The sequence below is a fragment of the Rana temporaria genome, chromosome 2 (genome assembly GCF_905171775.1).
Source record: "Rana temporaria chromosome 2, aRanTem1.1, whole genome shotgun sequence".
NCBI lineage: Eukaryota > Metazoa > Chordata > Amphibia > Anura > Ranidae > Rana > Rana temporaria.
The window spans coordinates 438,854,104-438,875,626 of NC_053490.1; the positions used below are offsets into that span (position 1 = coordinate 438,854,104).

At 41.5% G+C, this 21,523-nt stretch overlaps 1 protein-coding gene and 1 non-coding gene across 2 annotated transcripts in view; both read left to right on the forward strand.

Moving 5' to 3' along the window:
* PRPF8 (pre-mRNA processing factor 8) overlaps nucleotides 1-19,008 on the forward strand; it is a 36,212-nt gene extending 17,204 nt beyond the window's left edge. The window contains exons 22-43 of the mRNA XM_040338383.1: nucleotides 11-157; nucleotides 607-817; nucleotides 2,875-2,991; nucleotides 3,959-4,206; nucleotides 4,381-4,560; nucleotides 4,651-4,786; nucleotides 4,877-5,046; nucleotides 7,125-7,254; nucleotides 7,360-7,506; nucleotides 7,597-7,757; nucleotides 7,890-8,081; nucleotides 8,192-8,429; nucleotides 8,524-8,652; nucleotides 11,398-11,511; nucleotides 11,619-11,792; nucleotides 11,984-12,177; nucleotides 12,707-12,946; nucleotides 13,609-13,750; nucleotides 15,828-15,968; nucleotides 17,189-17,328; nucleotides 17,560-17,762; nucleotides 18,595-19,008. Coding sequence (XP_040194317.1) covers nucleotides 11-157; nucleotides 607-817; nucleotides 2,875-2,991; nucleotides 3,959-4,206; nucleotides 4,381-4,560; nucleotides 4,651-4,786; nucleotides 4,877-5,046; nucleotides 7,125-7,254; nucleotides 7,360-7,506; nucleotides 7,597-7,757; nucleotides 7,890-8,081; nucleotides 8,192-8,429; nucleotides 8,524-8,652; nucleotides 11,398-11,511; nucleotides 11,619-11,792; nucleotides 11,984-12,177; nucleotides 12,707-12,946; nucleotides 13,609-13,750; nucleotides 15,828-15,968; nucleotides 17,189-17,328; nucleotides 17,560-17,762; nucleotides 18,595-18,749 — 3,709 coding nt within the window. The 3' untranslated portion in view covers nucleotides 18,750-19,008. The remainder of the gene's footprint in view (nucleotides 1-10; nucleotides 158-606; nucleotides 818-2,874; nucleotides 2,992-3,958; nucleotides 4,207-4,380; nucleotides 4,561-4,650; nucleotides 4,787-4,876; nucleotides 5,047-7,124; nucleotides 7,255-7,359; nucleotides 7,507-7,596; nucleotides 7,758-7,889; nucleotides 8,082-8,191; nucleotides 8,430-8,523; nucleotides 8,653-11,397; nucleotides 11,512-11,618; nucleotides 11,793-11,983; nucleotides 12,178-12,706; nucleotides 12,947-13,608; nucleotides 13,751-15,827; nucleotides 15,969-17,188; nucleotides 17,329-17,559; nucleotides 17,763-18,594) is intronic.
* Nucleotides 8,947-9,071, forward strand: LOC120929777. The gene has a single exon (XR_005747477.1). It is a non-coding gene; the product is annotated as a small nucleolar RNA SNORA65 (small nucleolar RNA).
* Nucleotides 19,009-21,523: the final 2,515 nt, after the last annotated feature.

The window sequence follows — 21,523 nt, forward strand, 5'->3', positions numbered from 1 at the left end:
TTGTTTGTAGATTTTCAGCCGATGATGCTCGAGATCTTATTCAGAGGTACCTTACAGAACATCCAGATCCCAATAATGAGAACATTGTAGGGTACAACAATAAAAAGTGTTGGCCGAGAGATGCCAGAATGAGACTTATGAAGCATGATGTTAATCTGTAAGTAGTCTAGATCTTCCTTGCCAGATAAAAGCTATTGTTGTGGTGATGCGAGTTTTCCAACATAAAAAATATTTCCCCATTTTCATTAGCTGTGTACCATTTCAGGACATGTGTAGGTATGCAATGTTGACAAATGCTTTATATTGCATTTCAAAACATTTCTATTTAAAAAGCATTTCAACGCAAAAGGTTGCACTTGACCCACTTTGCCTGCACCACTAACATACCTTCTGCAGCCAAAGATACACAAAGCAGGACAAATGCAGCTTCTTCACCACACATCAAAAGTGAATGGTAATCTGCAGAACTGTGTTTAAAATGCACTCCAAATGCAGGAAAACTCACATCTACAAGAGCCTTTTATAATATGTGTATACATAAAAAAAACTATTATTGAAAACCGTTTAACATCCTATGCCAGACTAACTATTTTAATATTTTCTTAGTGGCCGCGCTGTGTTCTGGGACATTAAAAACCGTCTTCCTCGTTCTGTCACTACTGTACAATGGGAGAACAGCTTTGTGTCTGTGTACAGTAAAGACAACCCCAACTTGCTCTTCAACATGTGCGGATTTGAGTGCCGAATTTTGCCCAAGTGTCGTACAAGCTATGAGGAATTCACTCATAAGGATGGAGTCTGGAACCTGCAGAATGAGGTTTGTTATACGTGATAAATGTAATCGGGGTCAGTGTTAAGATCATGCTTCTCTTTAGTCATTTTGTTTTATAGCTCATTCACACTATATATGCAAAGACCATCAGTTTTTGTGCACTAGAATGATGCAGGTCTTTTCAATGATGCACAGAAAATAATTTTACATTTCCCCTGTTTAAACTAAAACAAAGCCCTTGAGTGTGGTGCAGAAAAATGCATTCTTTGCCATTTTCTTTTATTGACATGTCAATAAGCTAGTAAAACATTTATAAAGAAATGGCCTGCATTTGTAAAATGCAAGACACCGCCCACAAAGCCAGAACAGAGTACTGTCCTGCACAAGAAAACAACCTATTCTCATGTGACTGTGCATTTAAAAGGGAATGAAGACCTAAAATCCAACACATTCCAGTCTAGAAAATACAGCCCTAAGAGATGTTTGTAAAATAGTTTGAATTGCATTGCCTAATTCTTTTGGTTGTCGGCTTTTTAGGAAACTTGTTTAGGACTGTGCTAACCAACAGATGGCACACATAAAATTACAGTTGGTAGCAGATATGATCCACCTAGTGACTGCAGCCACTAAATGATATCGAATTGGACACTTTCAGGCATGTTCATACAGTAGAGATGTTTGGACAACTGTATAGTTGAGCTTTCTATTATAGGAAGCATAGAATATGCATTTATTACACATGGATTATTTTCCCCAGAGGTGTTTACACAGAGCATGTTTGGTAACTTGGGTGGGTTTGAGTTAGTGGTCCTGCTATTTCTTCAAAAAGGGGGGGGGGGTTCAATTGGGAACTTATTTTTATCCAGTATAGGCTTAAATCGGAAAGCTTGGCACGCCAGTATATGGATAATTTTTTTAATGAGTTTTCAGTTGAGTCAGATTTTTGGATTTGCAGTCACATGGCTCAAAATAAAGTACCATTTGGGTTAAAGGGGTGGTTCCCCCTAAAACAAATTTCTAACAATACATTCGTAAGACCCGTTACACTGCGGGTAGGCTGGCTTTTGTTTTTTTAGTACATACCTCGATACCTCGATATCGCCATTTCGTCCCTTGGCGGTGGGCGTTCCTAGTTGATTGACGTTCCTCCGACGGGCGCATACTGCGCGTGACGACTTTCCGACAGAAGCCGAACGTCATTGCGCAGGCGCCGTATAGAGTAGGCTCTATACGGCGCCTGCGCAGCGACGTTCGGCTTCTTTCGGAAAGTCGTGACGTCACGTATGTGCCCGTCGGAGGAACGTCAATCAACTAGGAACGCCCACCGCCAAGGGACGAAATGGCGATATCGAGGTATGTACTAAAAAAACAAAACAAAAGCCAGCCTACCCGCAGTGTAACGGGTCTTACGAATGTATTGTTAGAAATTTGTTTTAGGGGGAACCACCCCTTTAAGGAGGTGACAATTTGCAAAGATGACTGAAAATGTATTGTATAGAATGACCAACTTTGATGCAATCTGGACCCCTGGGGTCAAACCTTTTTCTCCCAACTACCATTTATAGACCTCTATTATTACACTTGCAATTTAGTTGGCTAATGGTGTGAAATACCTCAAGCAGACTACAGGATGCCCCTCCCTGTCTTTTTTTCATCTCTCTTCTGTCTTTTCATGAGGGCCAATTGGCGCAAGGTCACTATTATACTTTGCTGTCCTGCCACATATAATCTTCAGCGTTTACAAATATGTTTTTTTTTGAGTAACTCCTGACTTTCTCCATGTCTCTTCTACTCGGTTGTTTGCATCTCACTTTTTATGTCCTTGTTCTACAACATTCGGCCTTGCATTATTTATCTAGTTAACACTAAAAGATTTGTGGAAATTAACATAGTAACTGTAGGCTTGTGTAAGTCTTTGTGAAATGAGCCCTTGTGAGGTATTCCTGATAATAAACTGTTGGCTGCAAAACTAGTTCAGTTTGTATTGTATTTTATTTTACAACTGTGATTGGTGTAAGAAGTAATTGCTTTCATAGTAGCTCTTTGCTTTTGCTGCCTGCTGCACTTGACTTGGGATATAGGCTAATGTATTACTTTTGTAGGTGACCAAAGAACGTACAGCTCAGTGTTTCCTGCGAGTAGATGATGAGTCCATGCAGAGATTCCACAACAGAGTTCGTCAAATTCTGATGGCGTCAGGATCCACTACATTTACGAAGGTAGGTTGTCATTTATAGTATAGCAAATATTTTCAGCCAGTTTAGTCGGGTTTTAATGTTTTATCTGCTATGTAAGCTTAGATCGACGTCATCTCGCCGTTCCCGCCGGGCACCCGCGATTGCTCGTTACAGAGCAAGAACCGGGAGGTGTGTGTGTGTGTGTGTGTGTGTGTGTGTATAAACACAGCTCCCGGTCCTGTCAAGGGGGGGGGGGGGGGGAGAATTACCTATCGTCTGTTCATACCATGTATGAACAACGATTTGTCATTTCCCCATGTCAGTCCCACCCCCCCCTTCAGTTAGAACACACCCAGGGAACATAATTAACCCCTTCCTTGCCCCCTAGTGTTAACCCCTTCCCTGCCAGTGAATTTTTTACAGTAATCAATGCATTTTTATAGCACTGATCGCTATAAAAATGCCAATGGTCCCAAAAATGTGTCCGAAGTGTCCGCCATAATGTCGCTTATTGCAAATTTTTTTTTTTTTTTTTAGAAAAATATGTAGAATACGTATCGGCCTAAACTGAGGAAGACATTTTTTTTCAAATATATTTTTGGGGGATATTTATTATAGCAAAAAGTAAAAAATATAATTTTTTTCCAAAATTGTCGCTCTATTTTTGTTTATAGCGCAAAAACTAAAAAACGCAGAGGTGCTCAAATACCACCAAAAGAAAGCTCTATTTGTGGGAAAAAAAGGACGCCAAATTTGTTTGGTAGCCACGTCGCACGATCGCGCAATTGTCAGTTAAAGCGACGCAGTGCCGAATCGCAGAAAGTGGCCTGGTGTGGGTGTCAATACAAAAGTATTGACACCCACAGATCGGTTCTGACATGTATGAACCCAGGCTGATTCAACTTTCATAGGATTTGGCTGAACTAGATTGCTTATGTACACGCAAGATTTCTATTGGAGATTTTATCAATGTTTGCATCAAAGGTAATCCTTTTGTTTGTTTGCCCAGATTGTGAACAAGTGGAATACTGCCTTGATAGGCCTGATGACTTATTTCCGTGAGGCTGTGGTAAACACACAAGAGTTGCTTGATCTATTGGTGAAATGTGAAAACAAAATCCAAACCAGAATTAAGATTGGTCTGAACTCTAAGATGCCCAGTCGTTTCCCTCCTGTGGTCTTCTACACACCCAAAGAGCTTGGTGGTTTAGGAATGTTGTCTATGGGACACGTGCTCATCCCACAGTCTGACCTCAGGTAATGTGTTTTTTTTTTTTTTTTTTAAATCAGTGTAAAATATTTCCAAAACTGAAATTTCTTTGATTGGTGTAGCTTGTATAATAAACTCCAGGTTGTTCATACACTTAAAGGAATGTGTGCAATATTACTGTTCATTGTATTTCTTCGTAACCTCATTTATTTTTGTAACAGGTGGTCGAAGCAGACAGATGTTGGCATCACCCATTTCCGTTCGGGTATGAGTCATGAGGAGGATCAGTTGATCCCTAACTTGTATCGCTACATTCAGCCCTGGGAGAGCGAGTTCATTGACTCTCAGCGAGTCTGGGCTGAATACGCTCTGAAAAGGCAGGAGGCCATCGCTCAGAACAGGTGAATATTGTAAAGCTTGTCCCTTTTTGATGCCAAGTTGTGTGTTTTTTTTTTTTTTTTTTTAACATTTTATGTATGCTTTTGTTTCAGACGTCTTACACTGGAAGACTTGGAGGATTCTTGGGATCGAGGCATTCCACGAATTAACACCCTGTTCCAGAAGGACAGGCACACCCTGGCCTATGACAAGGGCTGGAGAGTTCGTACAGACTTCAAACAATATCAGGTACTAAAAGTCATTTAGTTTTGATTACATGATTCTCCATATACTTCATGTTTCTGTGAATTACATTTTATTTTATTTCTCCCCCCTCAGGTACTAAAACAGAATCCATTCTGGTGGACACATCAACGTCATGATGGAAAGCTTTGGAATTTGAATAACTACCGTACAGATATGATCCAGGCACTTGGAGGAGTGGAGGGGATTCTGGAGCACACATTGTTCAAAGGCACATATTTCCCCACATGGGAAGGTCTCTTCTGGTAAGAAGGTCTACCTTTTTTGTTCCTTAACAGTATCCAGCTCACATATATATGCGTCGACCCAATGGCTCCTGTGGGCAGATGTAAACGAGTATTCCCCATTCTTCGTGTGATCGCCGCCACTACTAGTGTAAAAAAAAAAAAAAAAATATATATATAAATGCCATATAACGATTCCTTACTTGGTAGACTCTATAACCTTTGCGCAAACACATTGCTTTTTTTTTTTTTTTATTATTATTTTTTCCAAAAATATATGTAGAATACGTATCGGCCTACACTGAGGAGGGAAAAAAAAATATATATATATATATATATATATATATATATATATATATATATATATATATATATATATATATATATAATACATTTTGGGGATATTTATTATAGAAAAAAGTAAAAAAAAAATGTAAATTTTTGTTTGGGAGTCACGTCGCACAAAGGCTCAATTGTCAGTTAAAGCGACACACTGCCGAATCGCAAAAAGTGTTCTGGTCTTTGGCCAGCCAAATGGTCTGGGGCTGAAGTGGTTAAAGCCGTTTTTAAATATTTATCCAACTGGCTGTTAACCGCTTGCTGACCAGCTGCAGGTCGACTCTCCTGTGCAAATCGTTGAAGCTGTAGGCCTGGAGCGTGCTCGCGCGTCGGGCCGACTCTGTCCGTCCCGCGACTGTGGTATACAGAGGCAGAAATGGGGATCTGCCTTTGCAAACAAGGCGTCTCCCCCTTCTGACAGGAGACATGACAGATCTGCTGTTCCTAGTGATTTCTGTATTGAGCCTACCAGCCCATTCCCTCACACACCAACCCCCCCTTTACAGTTAGAACACACTTAAAGCAGTTGTAAACCCGCGATAAATTTTTTCTTTTTTTCACCTGAAAGGCAAAAGCCATAATGAGCTATTATGCACCGCATATTAGCTCATTATGAAATGCTTACCTCGGAACGAGGTGAAGAGAACTTACCTGGTCCTCGCCGAGCGAGATGTCATCTTGACTCGGCGTGTCTTCCGGGTATTGCCACTCCAGCACTGTGATTGGCTGGAGCGGCAATGACGTCACTCCCACGCATGCGCGCGGGAGACTTCAATTCTTCAATGTCCGGCGGCTGCCGGTCCTTTAGCCGAAGATCCCCGCTGCGCATGCGCCGCTGCAATCAGTGGCGCATTTCGGGGGGAATATCTCCTAAACCGTACAGGTTTAGGAGATATTCTTTATGCCTACCGGTAAGCTTTATTATAGGCTTACCTGTAGGCAAGTCATGAAGTGGGGTTTAGAATCACTTTAAATCCTTGATTGCCTCTAGTGTTAACCCCTTCCCTGCCAGTGACATTTATACAGTCCTCAGTGGCTAGTTATAGCACAAATCGCTGTATAAAGATCAGTGATCCCAAAAAAGGGCCCACTCTGTCTCGCTAAAAATCACAGATCGCTGCCATTACTAGTAAAAAATATTGAAAATGACACAAATCTATCCCCTATTTTGCAGATGCTATAACTTTGCGCAAACCAATCAATATAAGTCTATTGTGATATATATACACACACACACACAGGCCCTTTCACACTACCAGTGCCCGAAAAACACCGCTAAAACTAGCGGCGCTTTACAGTTTTCCGGGCGCTCGCAGGCCCGCTAGTGGTCGAATAAATGGTTAAGTGCCCACAAAGCGCTGCCAAGGCGCTTCCCATTGATTTCAATGGGAAGGGGCGTTTTAGGGGTAGTGTTTTCACCACTCCTAAAGCGCTGCAAAGAAGCTGCTTGCAGGACTTTTTTGGAACTCAGGCTTTCACATTGGAATTGCAGATGAGGCGTCTTTTTTTTTTTTTTTTTTTTTTTTTTTTTGCACTAAAGCATCTGAAATAACGCCCCAGTGTGAAAGGGGTCGTACAGTGCATGGCCAGCTTCAGCAGCAAGTCTTGGGACAGTGGTACATTTTTAATTGGAAAAATTGCACATTTGACAAGCTAATAAACAGGCAATTAAATTTACATTGCAACAGAAGTGTTTGTGGAAAAAATTTGTTGGCGTATATCGGTTATGGTCCATCATTTTTATCTTATTTTTTTACCAGGGAAAAAGCCAGCGGCTTTGAGGAATCGATGAAATGGAAGAAACTAACCAATGCTCAGAGATCTGGTTTGAATCAGATCCCCAACAGAAGGTTCACTCTCTGGTGGTCCCCTACAATCAACCGAGCCAATGTATGTTTATCATTAGAGATTTTGCTGTGTTGTGTGGTTTTGTTTTTGTTTATTTTTTATTTATCTTTTGTTTAACCCCCCCCCCCCCAAATTTGTGTTTTGTAGGTGTATGTTGGTTTCCAGGTGCAGCTGGATTTGACTGGCATTTTCATGCACGGCAAAATTCCCACTTTGAAGATCTCTTTGATTCAGATTTTCAGGGCTCACTTGTGGCAAAAGATCCATGAGAGCATTGTAATGGATCTGTGCCAGGTGAGTCATTAAAATGTTTGTGTGCCCTGATTGATTTATTTATTATTATATAGTTCGGACTAAGTAATTCCTGTTATTTTTGTGGTTCAGGTGTTTGACCAAGAGCTGGATGCACTAGAGATTGAGACTGTCCAGAAGGAGACCATCCATCCCAGAAAGTCTTATAAGATGAATTCATCTTGTGCTGATATCTTGCTATTCGCTTCCTATAAGTGGAATGTCTCTCGTCCTTCTCTACTGGCTGACTCCAAGTACGTTTTATATATAATTTTTTTGCATGTTTTTGTTTTTACTACTTTTTTTTTTTATTATTATAAGATACCGATTTAGCAAACGACTATGTCGAAAGTCAACTTAGTGGTTTTTATATATTCTCCGTTTAGGGATGTCATGGACAGCACAACAACACAGAAGTACTGGATTGATATCCAGTTGAGATGGGGAGACTATGACTCTCATGACATTGAACGATATGCCCGTGCAAAGTTTCTGGACTATACCACTGATAACATGAGTATCTACCCATCACCTACTGGTGTGCTGATTGCCATAGACCTGGCTTATAATCTCCACAGGTGAGCAAATGTCGCCTTCATGGATATTCACACATCACAGAAGTTACTGGCTGGAATGAGTAAATTGTAATTTGTGTGAGCAACCATTTTTTTTTTTCTTTCTTTTTCAGTGCTTATGGGAATTGGTTTCCTGGTGGGAAACCTCTTATTCAGCAAGCAATGGCCAAGATAATGAAGGCTAACCCTGCTCTTTATGTGCTGCGTGAGCGTATCCGTAAGGGATTGCAGCTGTACTCCTCAGAGCCCACTGAGCCTTATCTGTCTTCTCAGAACTATGGCGAGCTCTTCTCCAATCAGATCATTTGGTTTGTGGATGACACCAATGTGTACAGAGTAACCATCCACAAGGTACAGCTCATATGTGTATGTCGCAAATAGTAACAAAATGTTTTTTTATACATCAGACAATTCACGTTCCCTTTATTTATTTCTTCATTTTTAGACATTTGAAGGTAACTTGACAACCAAGCCCATAAATGGGGCTATTTTCATCTTTAACCCCAGGACTGGACAGCTTTTCTTGAAGATTATTCACACCTCTGTTTGGGCAGGACAGAAGCGATTGGGTCAGGTATGTTTGAAATGAGCCTAAAATAGAACCAGTCTTATCTACTCAAGCATCTGCTTTTGAAATATGAGGTTTTATGACCCTTTCACACGGTTTGTGGGGGGCGGGGCGGTTGGGGGACCGATTGGGTCTGCCTGTCAGTTTTTCAAGTGGACCCTCTAGTTTCCTGTGACATCCAATCTGATCCTGTCTGCTACGAACAGACTGATGGGGATTCCCATCTGCCTGAATTGGATGGCAGTCAGGTGTTAAAGGACATGCATTCCGAGTAAGTTAAAATATTGTCGTGTTTAGCCACCCGCCACTATGCCATTCTGATGTGATTGGTAATAATCCAGTGGTGTGCTTAGATCCGCATCCATCTTAGGAAACAGGCTCCCTCTACCAGTGAGTGACTCTGTGCCGAAAGTTTGGTGACAGTTGCATGTACAGTCAAGCTTGCCGCTTATCACTAAATGTATGTATAAATGACTAGTCAAAAAAAAAAAAAGTGTGTAAATTTTTCAAATCCTGTAGCTGCTGACTTTTAATATAAGAACACTTGCCTGTCCAGGGAGGCCGCCATGTCCTTATCCAAAGCCATCCTGTCCCTCAGCTCCGCGTGCTGCCACCGGCATCTTCAGTAAGGGAAACAGGAAGTGAAGCATTGCAGCTTCACAGCTTGTTTCCTACTGGGCATGTGCGAGTCGCGCTGCGCGTTCTGAATGGTCCCCGCTGTCTTCTGGGACTTGTCTCCCCCAGAAGACAGCGATTGAGGGACCTGACATGGCGTAGTTTGCTGAATAATCTGCAGCGCTCTTTCGTGGGAGAAAATACCTGGATTTGACATTCGTCGAATGCTGCGAATCTGCTACAACGGACATCTGATCAGCCATACAGCTAAAGAGTTAATAAATTGGTATAGGAATAAATGGTCAGAATAAAATGGCGCACCCTGTAGGTTGCTGAGTGTATAGATGAGTGCCATATACACATGTCGGCTTGGCTTCCCTCTATCCTAGCTCTGCTCTCTAATCTTTGTCTCTAAAAAAAAAAATATTGGCGTGTTTTTTTTGTTTTTGTTTACTGTTCTTGTATTAACAGACACCTGTACAGAAGTAAGATGACTTCCATTTTTTGGTTTCTTTTAAAAGTTGTAGGTCTCTGAATATAATGTTGACAGTATGTCAAGCTTTACCTTTTTGATTTGTGTGCCGCTGATATTTTCAGGGAGTCATAAAGGACACCCTTGTATCTTTCCTGTGTAAATCTCCCTCTTTTATTAATTAAAACATTAGCTCTGTGACAAGTGTGTGAACTAAAATTAACTTAAGTGTATTGTTAACAAAAAAATATACATCTGATAACCTAATATGTGACCTACAAAATTGGAACTACAACCATTTATTTCATTCTCCAGGCCTAATATGTACATTTTATCGTGTGCAAAAAAGGCACCTGGCAGCAAGAGGGTTTAGTGCTAATGGGCACTGATTGGTGGCAGTGGTGGGCACTGATTGGTGACACTCAATTTCTATACTATAATCAGGGCACTGATTGGTGCCCTGATTACATCCCTAGATGTCCCCCTGCGTGGAGATGCCGCTGATCTTTTCTCCTCGCCACAACTGTCAGTGTGAGGCGAGGAGAACCGATTACCGGCATCTCTGTGTTTACATGTGACTGTCTGTGATTGGACACAACTGATCGCATGGTTAAAGAGCTGCTGATGAAGCGCTTTAGAGATCGGGGTCACGCCGTGTCCTAGCAACACAGTGCGGCCATTCTGGAACGCTGTCATATAGCGTTGTCCCAGACCCGTCATTTGACGATGGGCGGGTGGCAAGCAGTTAAATGAGGCATCACATTGTACTTGGTAGAATTTTATATATAATCTGAAAATTGTTTTAGCTAATTTTAGTTTGTTTTAATGTCCTAATCTTCTAGGGGTAGTGGAAGATATTTGAATAGGTGCCTATACAAGTTTATCTCGACCATGAATTAATTAATGTCCATTGATTGTTTGCATGAGATCTATTACAAATATCATATTAATATTCTTCTTATGATTGTATTAAAAATTATTTATCTATATAATATGCTTACAAATATCTTGGACTACCCTTAGGGTATTATGACATTAAAACAAACTAAAATTATCTAAAACAATTTTCAGATCATATATATATTTATTTCTACCAACTACAATGTGATGCCTCATTTAAAGTCCCATTACCCCTTCACATACATAGTTTAGTGTCACTTTTAAAGCGGTTCTTCAGTCTGAAACAAATTTAAGTCAGCAGCTACACATACTGTAACTGCTGACTTTTTAATAATGGGACACATTTCTGTCCAGGGATTCAGCAAAAATAAAGTTTCAAAAGTTAGAGGGGGGGGGGGGGCAAGCAGAACCCCCCCCCCCCCCCCCCACTTTGAGAGAAGTTCTGCTTTAAAGTGATATTAAATTAAAATAACATGTTATATTTACCTGCTCTGTGTAATGGTTTCACACGGAGCAGTTCAGATCCTCCTCTTCTTGGGTCCCTCACGACTGCTCCTGCTGAGTGCCCCCACAGCAAGCAACTTGCTATGGGGATAGCTGAGCCGCTGCTCTGTGTCCATTCAGACATGGTACGTATCAGGGGGGCTGCTGACCACAAGGTTTTTATTTTAATGAATAGAATGCATTAAGATAAATGTCTACTTTTTAGAACCACTTTACGTAAACTTGTTCTTTACCATGTGCAATTGATTACCCCTATGTAGCTGGCCAAGTGGAAGACTGCAGAAGAAGTTGCTGCTTTGATTCGATCTTTGCCAGTTGAGGAACAGCCGAAACAGATCATTGTCACCAGGAAGGGCATGTTGGATCCTCTTGAGGTAAGAACCCATTGTTTAACCTCCCACGTGAATTTGCTGCAAGGGTGTTTTTCTAGTTCTGCATCTCTCTCATTGAAAATTTCATTATTTTTTTTTGTAAATTTCAGGTGCATTTGCTTGACTTCCCAAACATCGTGATCAAAGGCTCTGAGTTGCAACTGCCTTTCCAGGCCTGTCTAAAGGTGGAAAAGTTTGGAGATTTGATTCTTAAAGCAACAGAGCCCCAGATGGTTCTTTTCAATCTCTATGATGACTGGCTGAAGACCATTTCTTCATACACAGTATGTGATTCTCGTATTGTTGGCACTAAGATTTGTAAAACTGGAATGGCTGTTTTTAGAATGTGTGGTTCTAGCCTTATGTACAACAGTGGAGTACTTGGGCAGGATCATGATATTTTAAGACCACTGATAGGTCAGTTAATATTATTATTTTGGTCATTTTCGTTAATTTACTATAATCTGCCTTGCAGGCATTCTCTCGACTGATTCTAATTCTGAGAGCATTGCATGTCAACAATGACCGTGCAAAAGTCATCCTAAAGCCAGACAAGACGACAATCACTGAACCTCATCATATCTGGCCCACACTGACTGATGAGGAATGGATCAAGGTAGAAGTTCAGCTAAAGGATCTGATCTTGGCTGACTACGGAAAGAAAAACAAGTAAGACATAACTTTTCTAATATTGTAAGCCTATTTGTCACCATATCTGTTTCAGTAAAATATAAATGAGATGCAGGGGTAAGGTGCAGATGGATGGTAGGTTCCACCTCAATGGAGCTTGGCACTTAGGCCTCTGAGGCACACGATACTGATGTTTGAGCATCTGCCTTATTTTTGACGCAATTATTTTATTTGCACATGCAAAATACTGACTGGGAATATAGATATTTAAAAAAACAATTTTTTATTTTAACTGTGGAATATGCAGCGCTTGTTTATATACCTGTAAACAATGGGCTGCATTTTATATCGGTAAAAAAAAAAAAACCTCTGCTGAGCTTTTTCAAGCTGCAGTGTGCTAGAGGCACCTGTCTTCCATTCTTCCTCCACACTGCTATATTCTTACCATTTACCTAGTGAGTTTAATATTTTTCTCTAAATAGAATAAATCCTGGACATCTATATATTTGTGTCAGGCAAAACTGTCTGTGTTGTGCAATCTAAACACGTGACTCCTTCTGTTTTTCAGTGTAAATGTTGCATCCCTAACTCAGTCTGAAATCAGGGATATCATTTTGGGTATGGAAATCTCTGCACCATCCCAGCAGAGGCAACAGATTGCTGAGATTGAGAAGCAGACAAAGGAACAGTCTCAGCTCACTGCTACCCAAACACGCACTGTTAACAAACATGGAGATGAGATCATCACTTCAACCACGAGTAACTACGAGACGCAGACCTTCTCCTCAAAGACCGAATGGCGTGTCAGGTACAACTTCTAGCAGCTCAGAATTGACTTGTCAATCGTTTTCTTTGAAATCTCTTGTTATGTTGCTTCTCTGTTTAGTCGCACTTAATACGAGTTCTGGCTCAGACTTTTAAGCCTTGTATACACGATTGGATTATCCGTCAGGAATTGTGTGATTACAGGCTGTTGTTTGAAAGCACTACTGTTTGTATGCTCCATCGGACAAATGTCAGATTTTCCACGGACAAATGTGGGATGGCATGCTTTTAAAATTGTCTGCCAACAAATTTGTGTGTTGGATTTTCCGATTGTGTGTACACAAGTTCGGTGGATAAAACTCCAACGTATAAACACGCATGCTCAGAAGCAATGCTCACCATAACACCACATTAGCAGTTGCCCAAAGGGTGGTGCTAAAGAGCTGAAAAACCACGTAGTTTTTGTTGGCCGACAATTCTTTGTCGTTTGTATGCAATACAAGTTCCTGGCCAACGCCCTTCGGACAAAAGTTCTACGCTTTCTCCGATGAAAATGCGATCGTGTGTACGAAGCTTTAGTCTTCCAATGCTAAAGTCATGCTTTTATATTTTCAGTCACGGTTCTATTATGGTTCCTGGGTAGTTGTTTATGTGACTGAAATGTCAGTGTGTGTCTATTCTATAAAATGTTCCTTCATTTTGCAGAGCTATATCGGCTGCAAATCTTCACCTGCGAACCAACCACATCTATGTGTCATCTGATGATATCAAGGAAACTGGTTACACATACATCCTGCCTAAGAATGTGCTGAAGAAGTTTATTTGCATTTCAGATCTGCGAGCTCAGGTATGCTTTAATCGGAATGTAACTCTAGTGCTGTCTTATCCTTCTCTCTTTTATTTTTTTTTATATAGATTTTGCATTTCTATCAGCTGCAGTCCTCAATTTGAAGTGTATAAAACACCACTTATGCAATAAAGTGCATCCAATCACACATTTCCCAGTTTCAATTTAATTTGGGTAATGAGCCTCCCCATCATATCTGGGAAGACAACAGGGAGAGGTAGACATTCCCATGCCACTATGAGGGGGCCAGCGGCATCTGTGTCCAAAGTGGACGTGGCCTGTCCTCAGGTAGGGCACATTTGTCTCTGTTTAGTGATGTTGCCCGTTCTATCCAACCACAGCACGCAAAGGAGGTGGTGGACTGGCTTACTAAACAATCATAATTGTTAATCTTGTCCTGAGTGTACTATAATTTGGCTTGATCACTGATACAAAAGTGTATTTCAATCCAGTCTGCCAAAGACACCAGAATTTATCCCAAAAACATCTCTAATCTTGTTCTTGGCACACTAAATTGTGGCCTCATCATACAGACTGGCTCCCCAAACCACTGTTTACAAACTAAAGAAAGCTTGCAGGGAACATGTCAGGTTTTTTTTTGAGACCCTAGAGCAGTGATGGCGAACCTTTGCACCACAGATGCTTTTGGAACTACATTTTCCATGATGCTCAACTACACTACATAGTATAACAGATGAGCATCATAGGGAAATGTAGTTCCAAAACACCTAGGGCTTCAAGGTTCGCCATCACTGCCCTAGAGAACAAAATTGCGGTCGTTTCAATATTTTATGTCACACTGTATTTAGTGTGACATAAGAGTAAATTTCTAACATGTCGTCATGCTTTAAATTTGCGCGAACTCATGGAACGACGGTACTTTAAAAAAAATAAAGCGTCGCCTACGATTTTAAACAGTTAGAGGAGGTCTATCTACCTAGAATTATTGCTCTTGCTCTAAAAGATTGTGGCGATACCTCATGTGTGGTTGTAACACTGTTTACATTTGCAGGCATGACTTAAATCTGCGTTTTTACTTTGGCGAACAAGCACAGAGGGATGCGGTGCTTTAAAATGTTTTTTTTTTTTTTTTTTGGAGGGATCTGGGGTCGATAAGACCCCAAATCCCTCCTTTGCACTTAAAAGCATTCAAAACGCCAAGTTTGGCTGTTTGAATACTGATATTTTCTTAAATCTGGTGTCTTTAAGGGTCCAGTAAACCAAAAGTGACATTGTGACTTTGCTTCCATGTCTCTCTAGAACCAAGATCTGATCAAAACCGATTTCTGGCTTTTGTTCGGGTCTCCGGCCAGACAGCGGATGTGACGGCTGGTCGCTCGGCCTTCCCAGTAGGACTGGAGAGCCTGGGCAGAGTGGCGAGGGACGTCACCTCCCTCTGTTGTGATAACAATCGAGCGGCTGGTTAGCCCCATCGGTTGTTATTACAAGAAAGCAGATTGTCGACTGTAAAAAAATAAAAAAGGTCCGCTGCTGCATCCACCTAGGTAAGTATAATGGTTAAAATAAATAAATACTTCTTTTAAAAGCCCAATTTGTCCTGGGGGGGAAAGAAAAAAGACTACGTGGGACAATAGAAGCATGCATACACATAGATCTGGTACTCAACATAGCCATTAAATATCTGTTGCCATGTTCGTTGGCAACTCCAGAATTTAGCCAGTTTGCGCTCCAATGCGATTGCCAGCTTTAATCCTACAGAGATGAAGCATTGTATCATCAATACAATTTACATAACTGCACATTACAAATGACATATGACATGAATATTGCAGTCTTGATAGTTGTGTCTAATGGTTCAAAAACTGATGCTTTGATAGGTTATCTTCAGTTTCAATTTTGTGCTTGGAACAATGTTCACGCTCATTAAATCGCCAAAGCTGTGTATGTTGGTTACAAGAAAATGCTGTAAGAAAATAAACGCTAAATTGTAAATGTTAAAGATTAGTTAAGGTTTATTAATTTTGCTGCTTATTACCCTTTACATGTAATGGGGTGATATGGCATTTGCTCTAAATGTTTTACTACGTATGTTCTAAATTTTACATTTTGTGTCTAGATCGCAGGCTACTTGTACGGAGTGAGTCCACCAGATAATCCACAAGTGAAGGAGATCCGTTGTATTGTGATGGTTCCACAGTGGGGAACTCACCAAACTGTTCACTTGCCTAATCAGCTGCCCCAGCATGAGTATTTGAAGGTAGGTTTTAGACATTTTAGTGTTTATTTGTGGTGTGAACACCACCTAGCAGTACCTTCTTTAGTAAGTGACCAGAATCCACCACCTAATGTTCTTGGGTTGAAAAGCCCATGCTTGTAAATGGTGCGCTTGTTAAAGCGTATGGATACTGCAAAATTGTTACAAAATATAGAACACTTCCACCAAATTATTCTCCTCTAAATGACCTCCACCCTCACATAATGAACATTTTCAAAGTGTTCTTAAAGGGTTACTAAACCTGTGTGTGAGAAGAAAAAAAAAACACATACTTCCCACCTCTGTGCAGTTGGTTTTGCACAGAATGGCCCCGATACTCCTCTTCTGGGGTCCCTCAGCGGTGCTGGTGTCTCCTCCTCCTTCTCGAGTGCCCCGTCTGAGAAGTGCTCTCCTTTAGGACACCCGTGGGGGTGTGTGCGCTCCCAAGTCCTGCTGCAGTCTATTGACGCAGACGGCAGGACTGTGCCCCACGTCATTGGAGTTGATAGCAGCTGGAGCCAATGGCTGCGCTGCCATCAATCTATTCAATCGGGACACAAGACACCGCCCATAGCTGGTGTGCTAGTTCCTGTCGCAGGAATTACAGGGCTCAGGTAAGTGAAAGGTGGGGCTCGGGGGGCTGCTACATGAAAGGAGGTTATTCACCTTCATGCATAGAAAGTTTACAACCCTTTTTGTAAATGTGTGCACCAGTTCTCAAAACGCTGATAGCCTTAGTTTTATTAGAACATCTAAAATTACAATTGGTTGTCAACCATAACTATAGTTAACAAGTTTTTCTTTTAGATCTACAGTGAAACCTCGAATTGCGAATAACGCGGTTAACGAGCATTTCGCAATACGAACATTTAAAAAAAAATGTCTCGCAATACGAGCAGGATTCAAGCCACAGCGATGTGCAGAGCCGTTCAGAAATACTCTTTTCCCGAGTTCAGCCGAGTATTTCCGAGGCTCTCCTGCGCCCCCCACCTTTGGCCACATGCAGTATTGCATGCCATAGAAGTCCATGCAAAACTAATTATTTTTGTTTCCATTGACTTCTATGGGAAAAATCACTTTGCTATGCAAGTGCTTTTGGATTACGAGCATTCTCCTGAAACAGATTATGCTCATAATCCAAGGTTCCACTGTATGCTGCATCATTCTTTCTGTATATTCTTACTGCTCTTAATTTGTGTTTCTATTCCCTTATTTATTTTTAGGAAATGGAACCTCTGGGATGGGTTCACACACAGCCAAATGAGTCTCCACAGCTGTCTCCACAAGATGTCACCTCTCATGCTAAAATCATGGCAGACAACCCAGCCTGGGATGGAGAAAAAACTATAATTATTACCTGCAGGTTAGTATGGGTTGGTTTGTAATGTCTTCCACAATAAAATGTTACACTTTAAGACAATGCATTTACGTTTAGTTAGAATTTTGCTGGTTGTCACACATCTACTGAAAAAAAAATCTAACTGACCCACTTCTGTATAACAACTATAAGTGTTTTTTTTTTTTTTTTAACATAGTTTATAGCTAAAATATATAGTGTGTACCTGCTCACTCTGGCATTTTTAATCCCCCTCAGCTTCACCCCTGGTTCCTGTACATTAACTGCTTATAAACTGACCCCCAGTGGATATGAATGGGGAAGGCAGAACACGGATAAAGGGAACAACCCAAAAGGCTACCTACCATCTCATTATGAAAGAGTCCAGATGCTGTTATCTGATCGCTTCCTAGGGTTCTTCATGGTGCCTGGACAAGCATCTTGGAATTACAACTTCATGGGTATGTATTGTCTCCATTATTGAGTTGATTGGGTTTGTCACTAATGTTATCTGTAGAGAACCACAGTGCGGTTACCTTTTGGCCAATTAACATCCGTAATTGTGGAAATGATTATGGCTTTGCAATTTGCAGTTTTAACAGAATGTGATTTGCATTTGATTAGGGCTCTAGGGAGTTGGAGGATGATGAAAACAGTGTTTGCTTATGCTGTTCTAGCAGTAATAAACACCAAAACAACCCCTTTATTCTATTGCAGCTTACCAACTCTTAGATGGGATGGCTTCAATAGTTTTCTTTTTTAGGCTTTTCTTTATTTTCGTCTGGCGATGCAGCCAGTAAGTCTGTTATTTTATTAACAGTACAAGCTTCTGCAAATGTAGCAGTTAGAATTGAAACAAATCATTTATGACTGAAGGGTGCTAATCGGCTTTTATGTATTGATGTCAAATCTTTGTCAAAAGAAGAAAAACTGTTGCTGTAACTGCAGTGTGAGCTGGAGGCTGGCTTTATTTGTTAGCGTATCTAAATCTGCTAGTACATCTTAAAACCCCCTCCCAGACTGCCAATGCTGCTACCCAGAGCTGCCTCTGTGTTCCTTCAGAGTGGGAGCACTAATGCAGGATGGTCAGATAACTAGGGGAAAAGCCCCCAAAAAAACAAATGCAGCCTCCTCACCACAAGGACTGGTAAGCTGCAACATCTTCTTTTAAGTCTTTGATTTAATACTATTTAAAAAAAAAACAATTCCACCAGCTGCAGGTATTCTTAAAGTGCTGATTGATGGAGAGCGTATTGCTCCTTTTCTTCATGTTTTTGCCTTTTGTTCTTCTAGGTGTCAGGCATGATCCAAACATGAAATATGAGTTGCAACTGGCTAACCCCAAGGAATTTTACCATGAAGTCCACCGCCCCTCGCACTTCTTGAACTTCGCCTTGTTGCAGGAGGGTGAGGTGTACTCTGCTGACCGTGAAGACATGTATTCCTAGTTTGTGCATTAAAAATAAACGTGGAACTTGGATCACTGTTGATATTCAACATAAGAATTATAAACATGAGCCCAGAATTACACATCTCCACAGTCGTTACTTTGTTGCTGTGGTTTGTCCGGTTAAATTCTCCATCCCCCATTTTTTTTTCTGACTGCAGCTGTATAGAAAATTGTATGCAATGTCTTTATTTTCAATATCTTAAAAGGTATTGTTGGAACTAGTAACAATGTTGCTCTAATAAATGTTTTTTAAATTATATAGTGTTTTTATCTTTTTTTGCTTTCTTTTAAAGCTGAACTCCAGAAATAAGGCCAGCTTGTAAAATGTCGACTTAAAGCGGGGGTTCACCCTAAAAAAAAAAAAAAAAAAAAATTTCTAGCATGCCATTCAGCATACTAGCGCGACCTACAGTATGCCTTTATATATTTTTTTGGCGCCGTACTCGGTTTAATCACGTAGTAAAGTTTCAGACTCCCCGCGGGGAATGGGCGTTCCTATGCAGAGGGAACGTGATTGACGGCCGGCTATGGCGCGTCGCGCTTCCCGAGAAGAGCCAAAATAGGACTTTGCTCTTCACAGCGCCTGCGCAGTCAGCTCCGATGTCTGTGCGCAGGCGCCGTGAACAGCCGAGTCCTACTCCGGCTCTTCTCGGGAAGCGTGACGCGCCATAGCCGGCCGTCAATCACGTTACCTCTGCATAGGAAGGCCCATTCCCCGCGGGGAGTCTAAAACTTTACTACGCGATTAAACTGTGAGTACGGCGCCAAAAAAATATATAAAGGCATACTGTAGCTCGCGCTAGTATGCTGAATGGCATGTTAGAAACTTGTTTTTCAGGGTGAACCACCGCTTTAAGCAGTTTGTGATTGGGCAGGGAGGGCTTGTTGCATAGTGGCTGCATGTGACTCCACAGCTGCAGGAGCTATCCAACAGTCTTTGCTCCACATGGCTTTTGGAGTGCTGCATCTGGACATTGCAGGAATAGCCTGGAAGTGACCTTCGGGTATTGGCTTCTGCATAAGGTCACTCTGTGGGTAAGCCGACCAGGCTGAGCACTTTGGGGCCACCTTATTTGCTTGTATCACTGGATGTCTTTAAATTTCCCAAGCTGACCAAGATGGCGGTGGACAGACCCGTCCAGCGAAGGAGAACTACAAGGAGACTGCCCATAATTTTTCTCCAAGCATATGCCCAAAGAGTCTCTTTTTGTTGCCAGCTCTGCAGGTTGACCTGGAAGACGATCTTGCATAGAAGGGAATGATAGTCCCGCTGGAAGATCCTGCAACCCCACTGCTACCGTGGGACAATGTGAGTACCCCAGCGAGCAGCTCTGCCATGCGGTCAGTCTCTCCATCTGACCCTGAAGGCCCAGAACCTACTTTGAGAGACAAATGAGTGCAGTCATGTCCTGCAACGCTTCTTTAGCAGCTCTGACATCAGAAATAAAAGGTGTTAAAATGGTCTCTCTTTTCGGACAAGACATGCAGAAATCGCAGGGCCGAACGACTGCATTGGAGGGACGATTAAGTACATTGGAGGATGACTGGGCCCCCATACAACGTAATGTGCACTACAATATGGTTACTGTCGCTAAACAGGCTGCCTGCATCGATGACATGGAAAATGGGATACAGAGGATTAATATTGGGGGCCATAGGCATTCTGGAAAAAAACTAAAGGGAAGAATCCGGTGCAGTTTATTGAACAGTGGCTCCTGCAAATATACGGGAAAGACTCCTTTTCTCCAATGTTCTGTGTATAGGGAGCGCACATTTCTATTCAAACTGCCCAACTACAAGGATTGTGACATTATCCTCTCGAAAACAAGGAATCTGTGGGGATGCTTTGGTGATGGCTTACTCAACGTTGCTATTCCCAGATTTCTCTGCTGAGGTTCAGAGACGGGAGGGCTCAATTCAACAAGGTAATGAAACGTTTGAGGGCTCTCGACGTACAGTACGCCATGTTTATATCCTGCTTGTCTACATGTGGTGGCAAGAGACGAGGTCCATGTTTTCGAAAAAAAGCAACTGCTGTCACAATAGCTGGACAGAGGAGCGCTCTATTCAGGAGGAAGCGGCAAACCCGGATGCAAGCTGTCTGATGGCTGTGAGTTTGAGAAATCTTCAACGTTTCAGCATGGCTTGTCAATGTCCACTTCTATTTGTTTTTGGCAAGGTGGATGACCTGAAAGTAGAGCAATAACTTTAACTTTTACATCTTGGCTTTGCCTGTTGTGACACTTGCACGTGCGATGCGCCCTGGCAGGCCAAAGACACCCAAAGGTCCCATGTGGGCGCAGGTTTCCTTTAAGTTTTTCGCAGAGACCCTGTTGGTCTATTTGCTGATTTGTTTTATATATCAAAGCTTTACTTAGTGCTTTGTAGGGGCACAGCCCCAGTCTGATGCCGATCCAGTGGAAAGAATTGAATCGGGTAATTTTTGGAACAGACATTGGTATGGTAATTATCTGTCTTGAGATGGGAAGACACAATATCTCCCGTCAGTAATTTTTTTTACGGATATGCAATGGATAAATCCCACGTAGTGCTTAGCTGGAATGTGAGGGGCTTGGGAAATGGGGTGAAAAGGTTGGCTGTAACAAATGTGGCTGAACGCCTACGGTCTTCAGTACTTTGTTTGCAAGAAACAAATATGCAAATCAGACTGCAGTTCTTTTTTTTTTTTTTTATTCTGTTTTTATTTTAAATAAGAGACATACAGAGATGAAGATAACGGGCACAAGCAAAATCCAACAATAATACAAACAT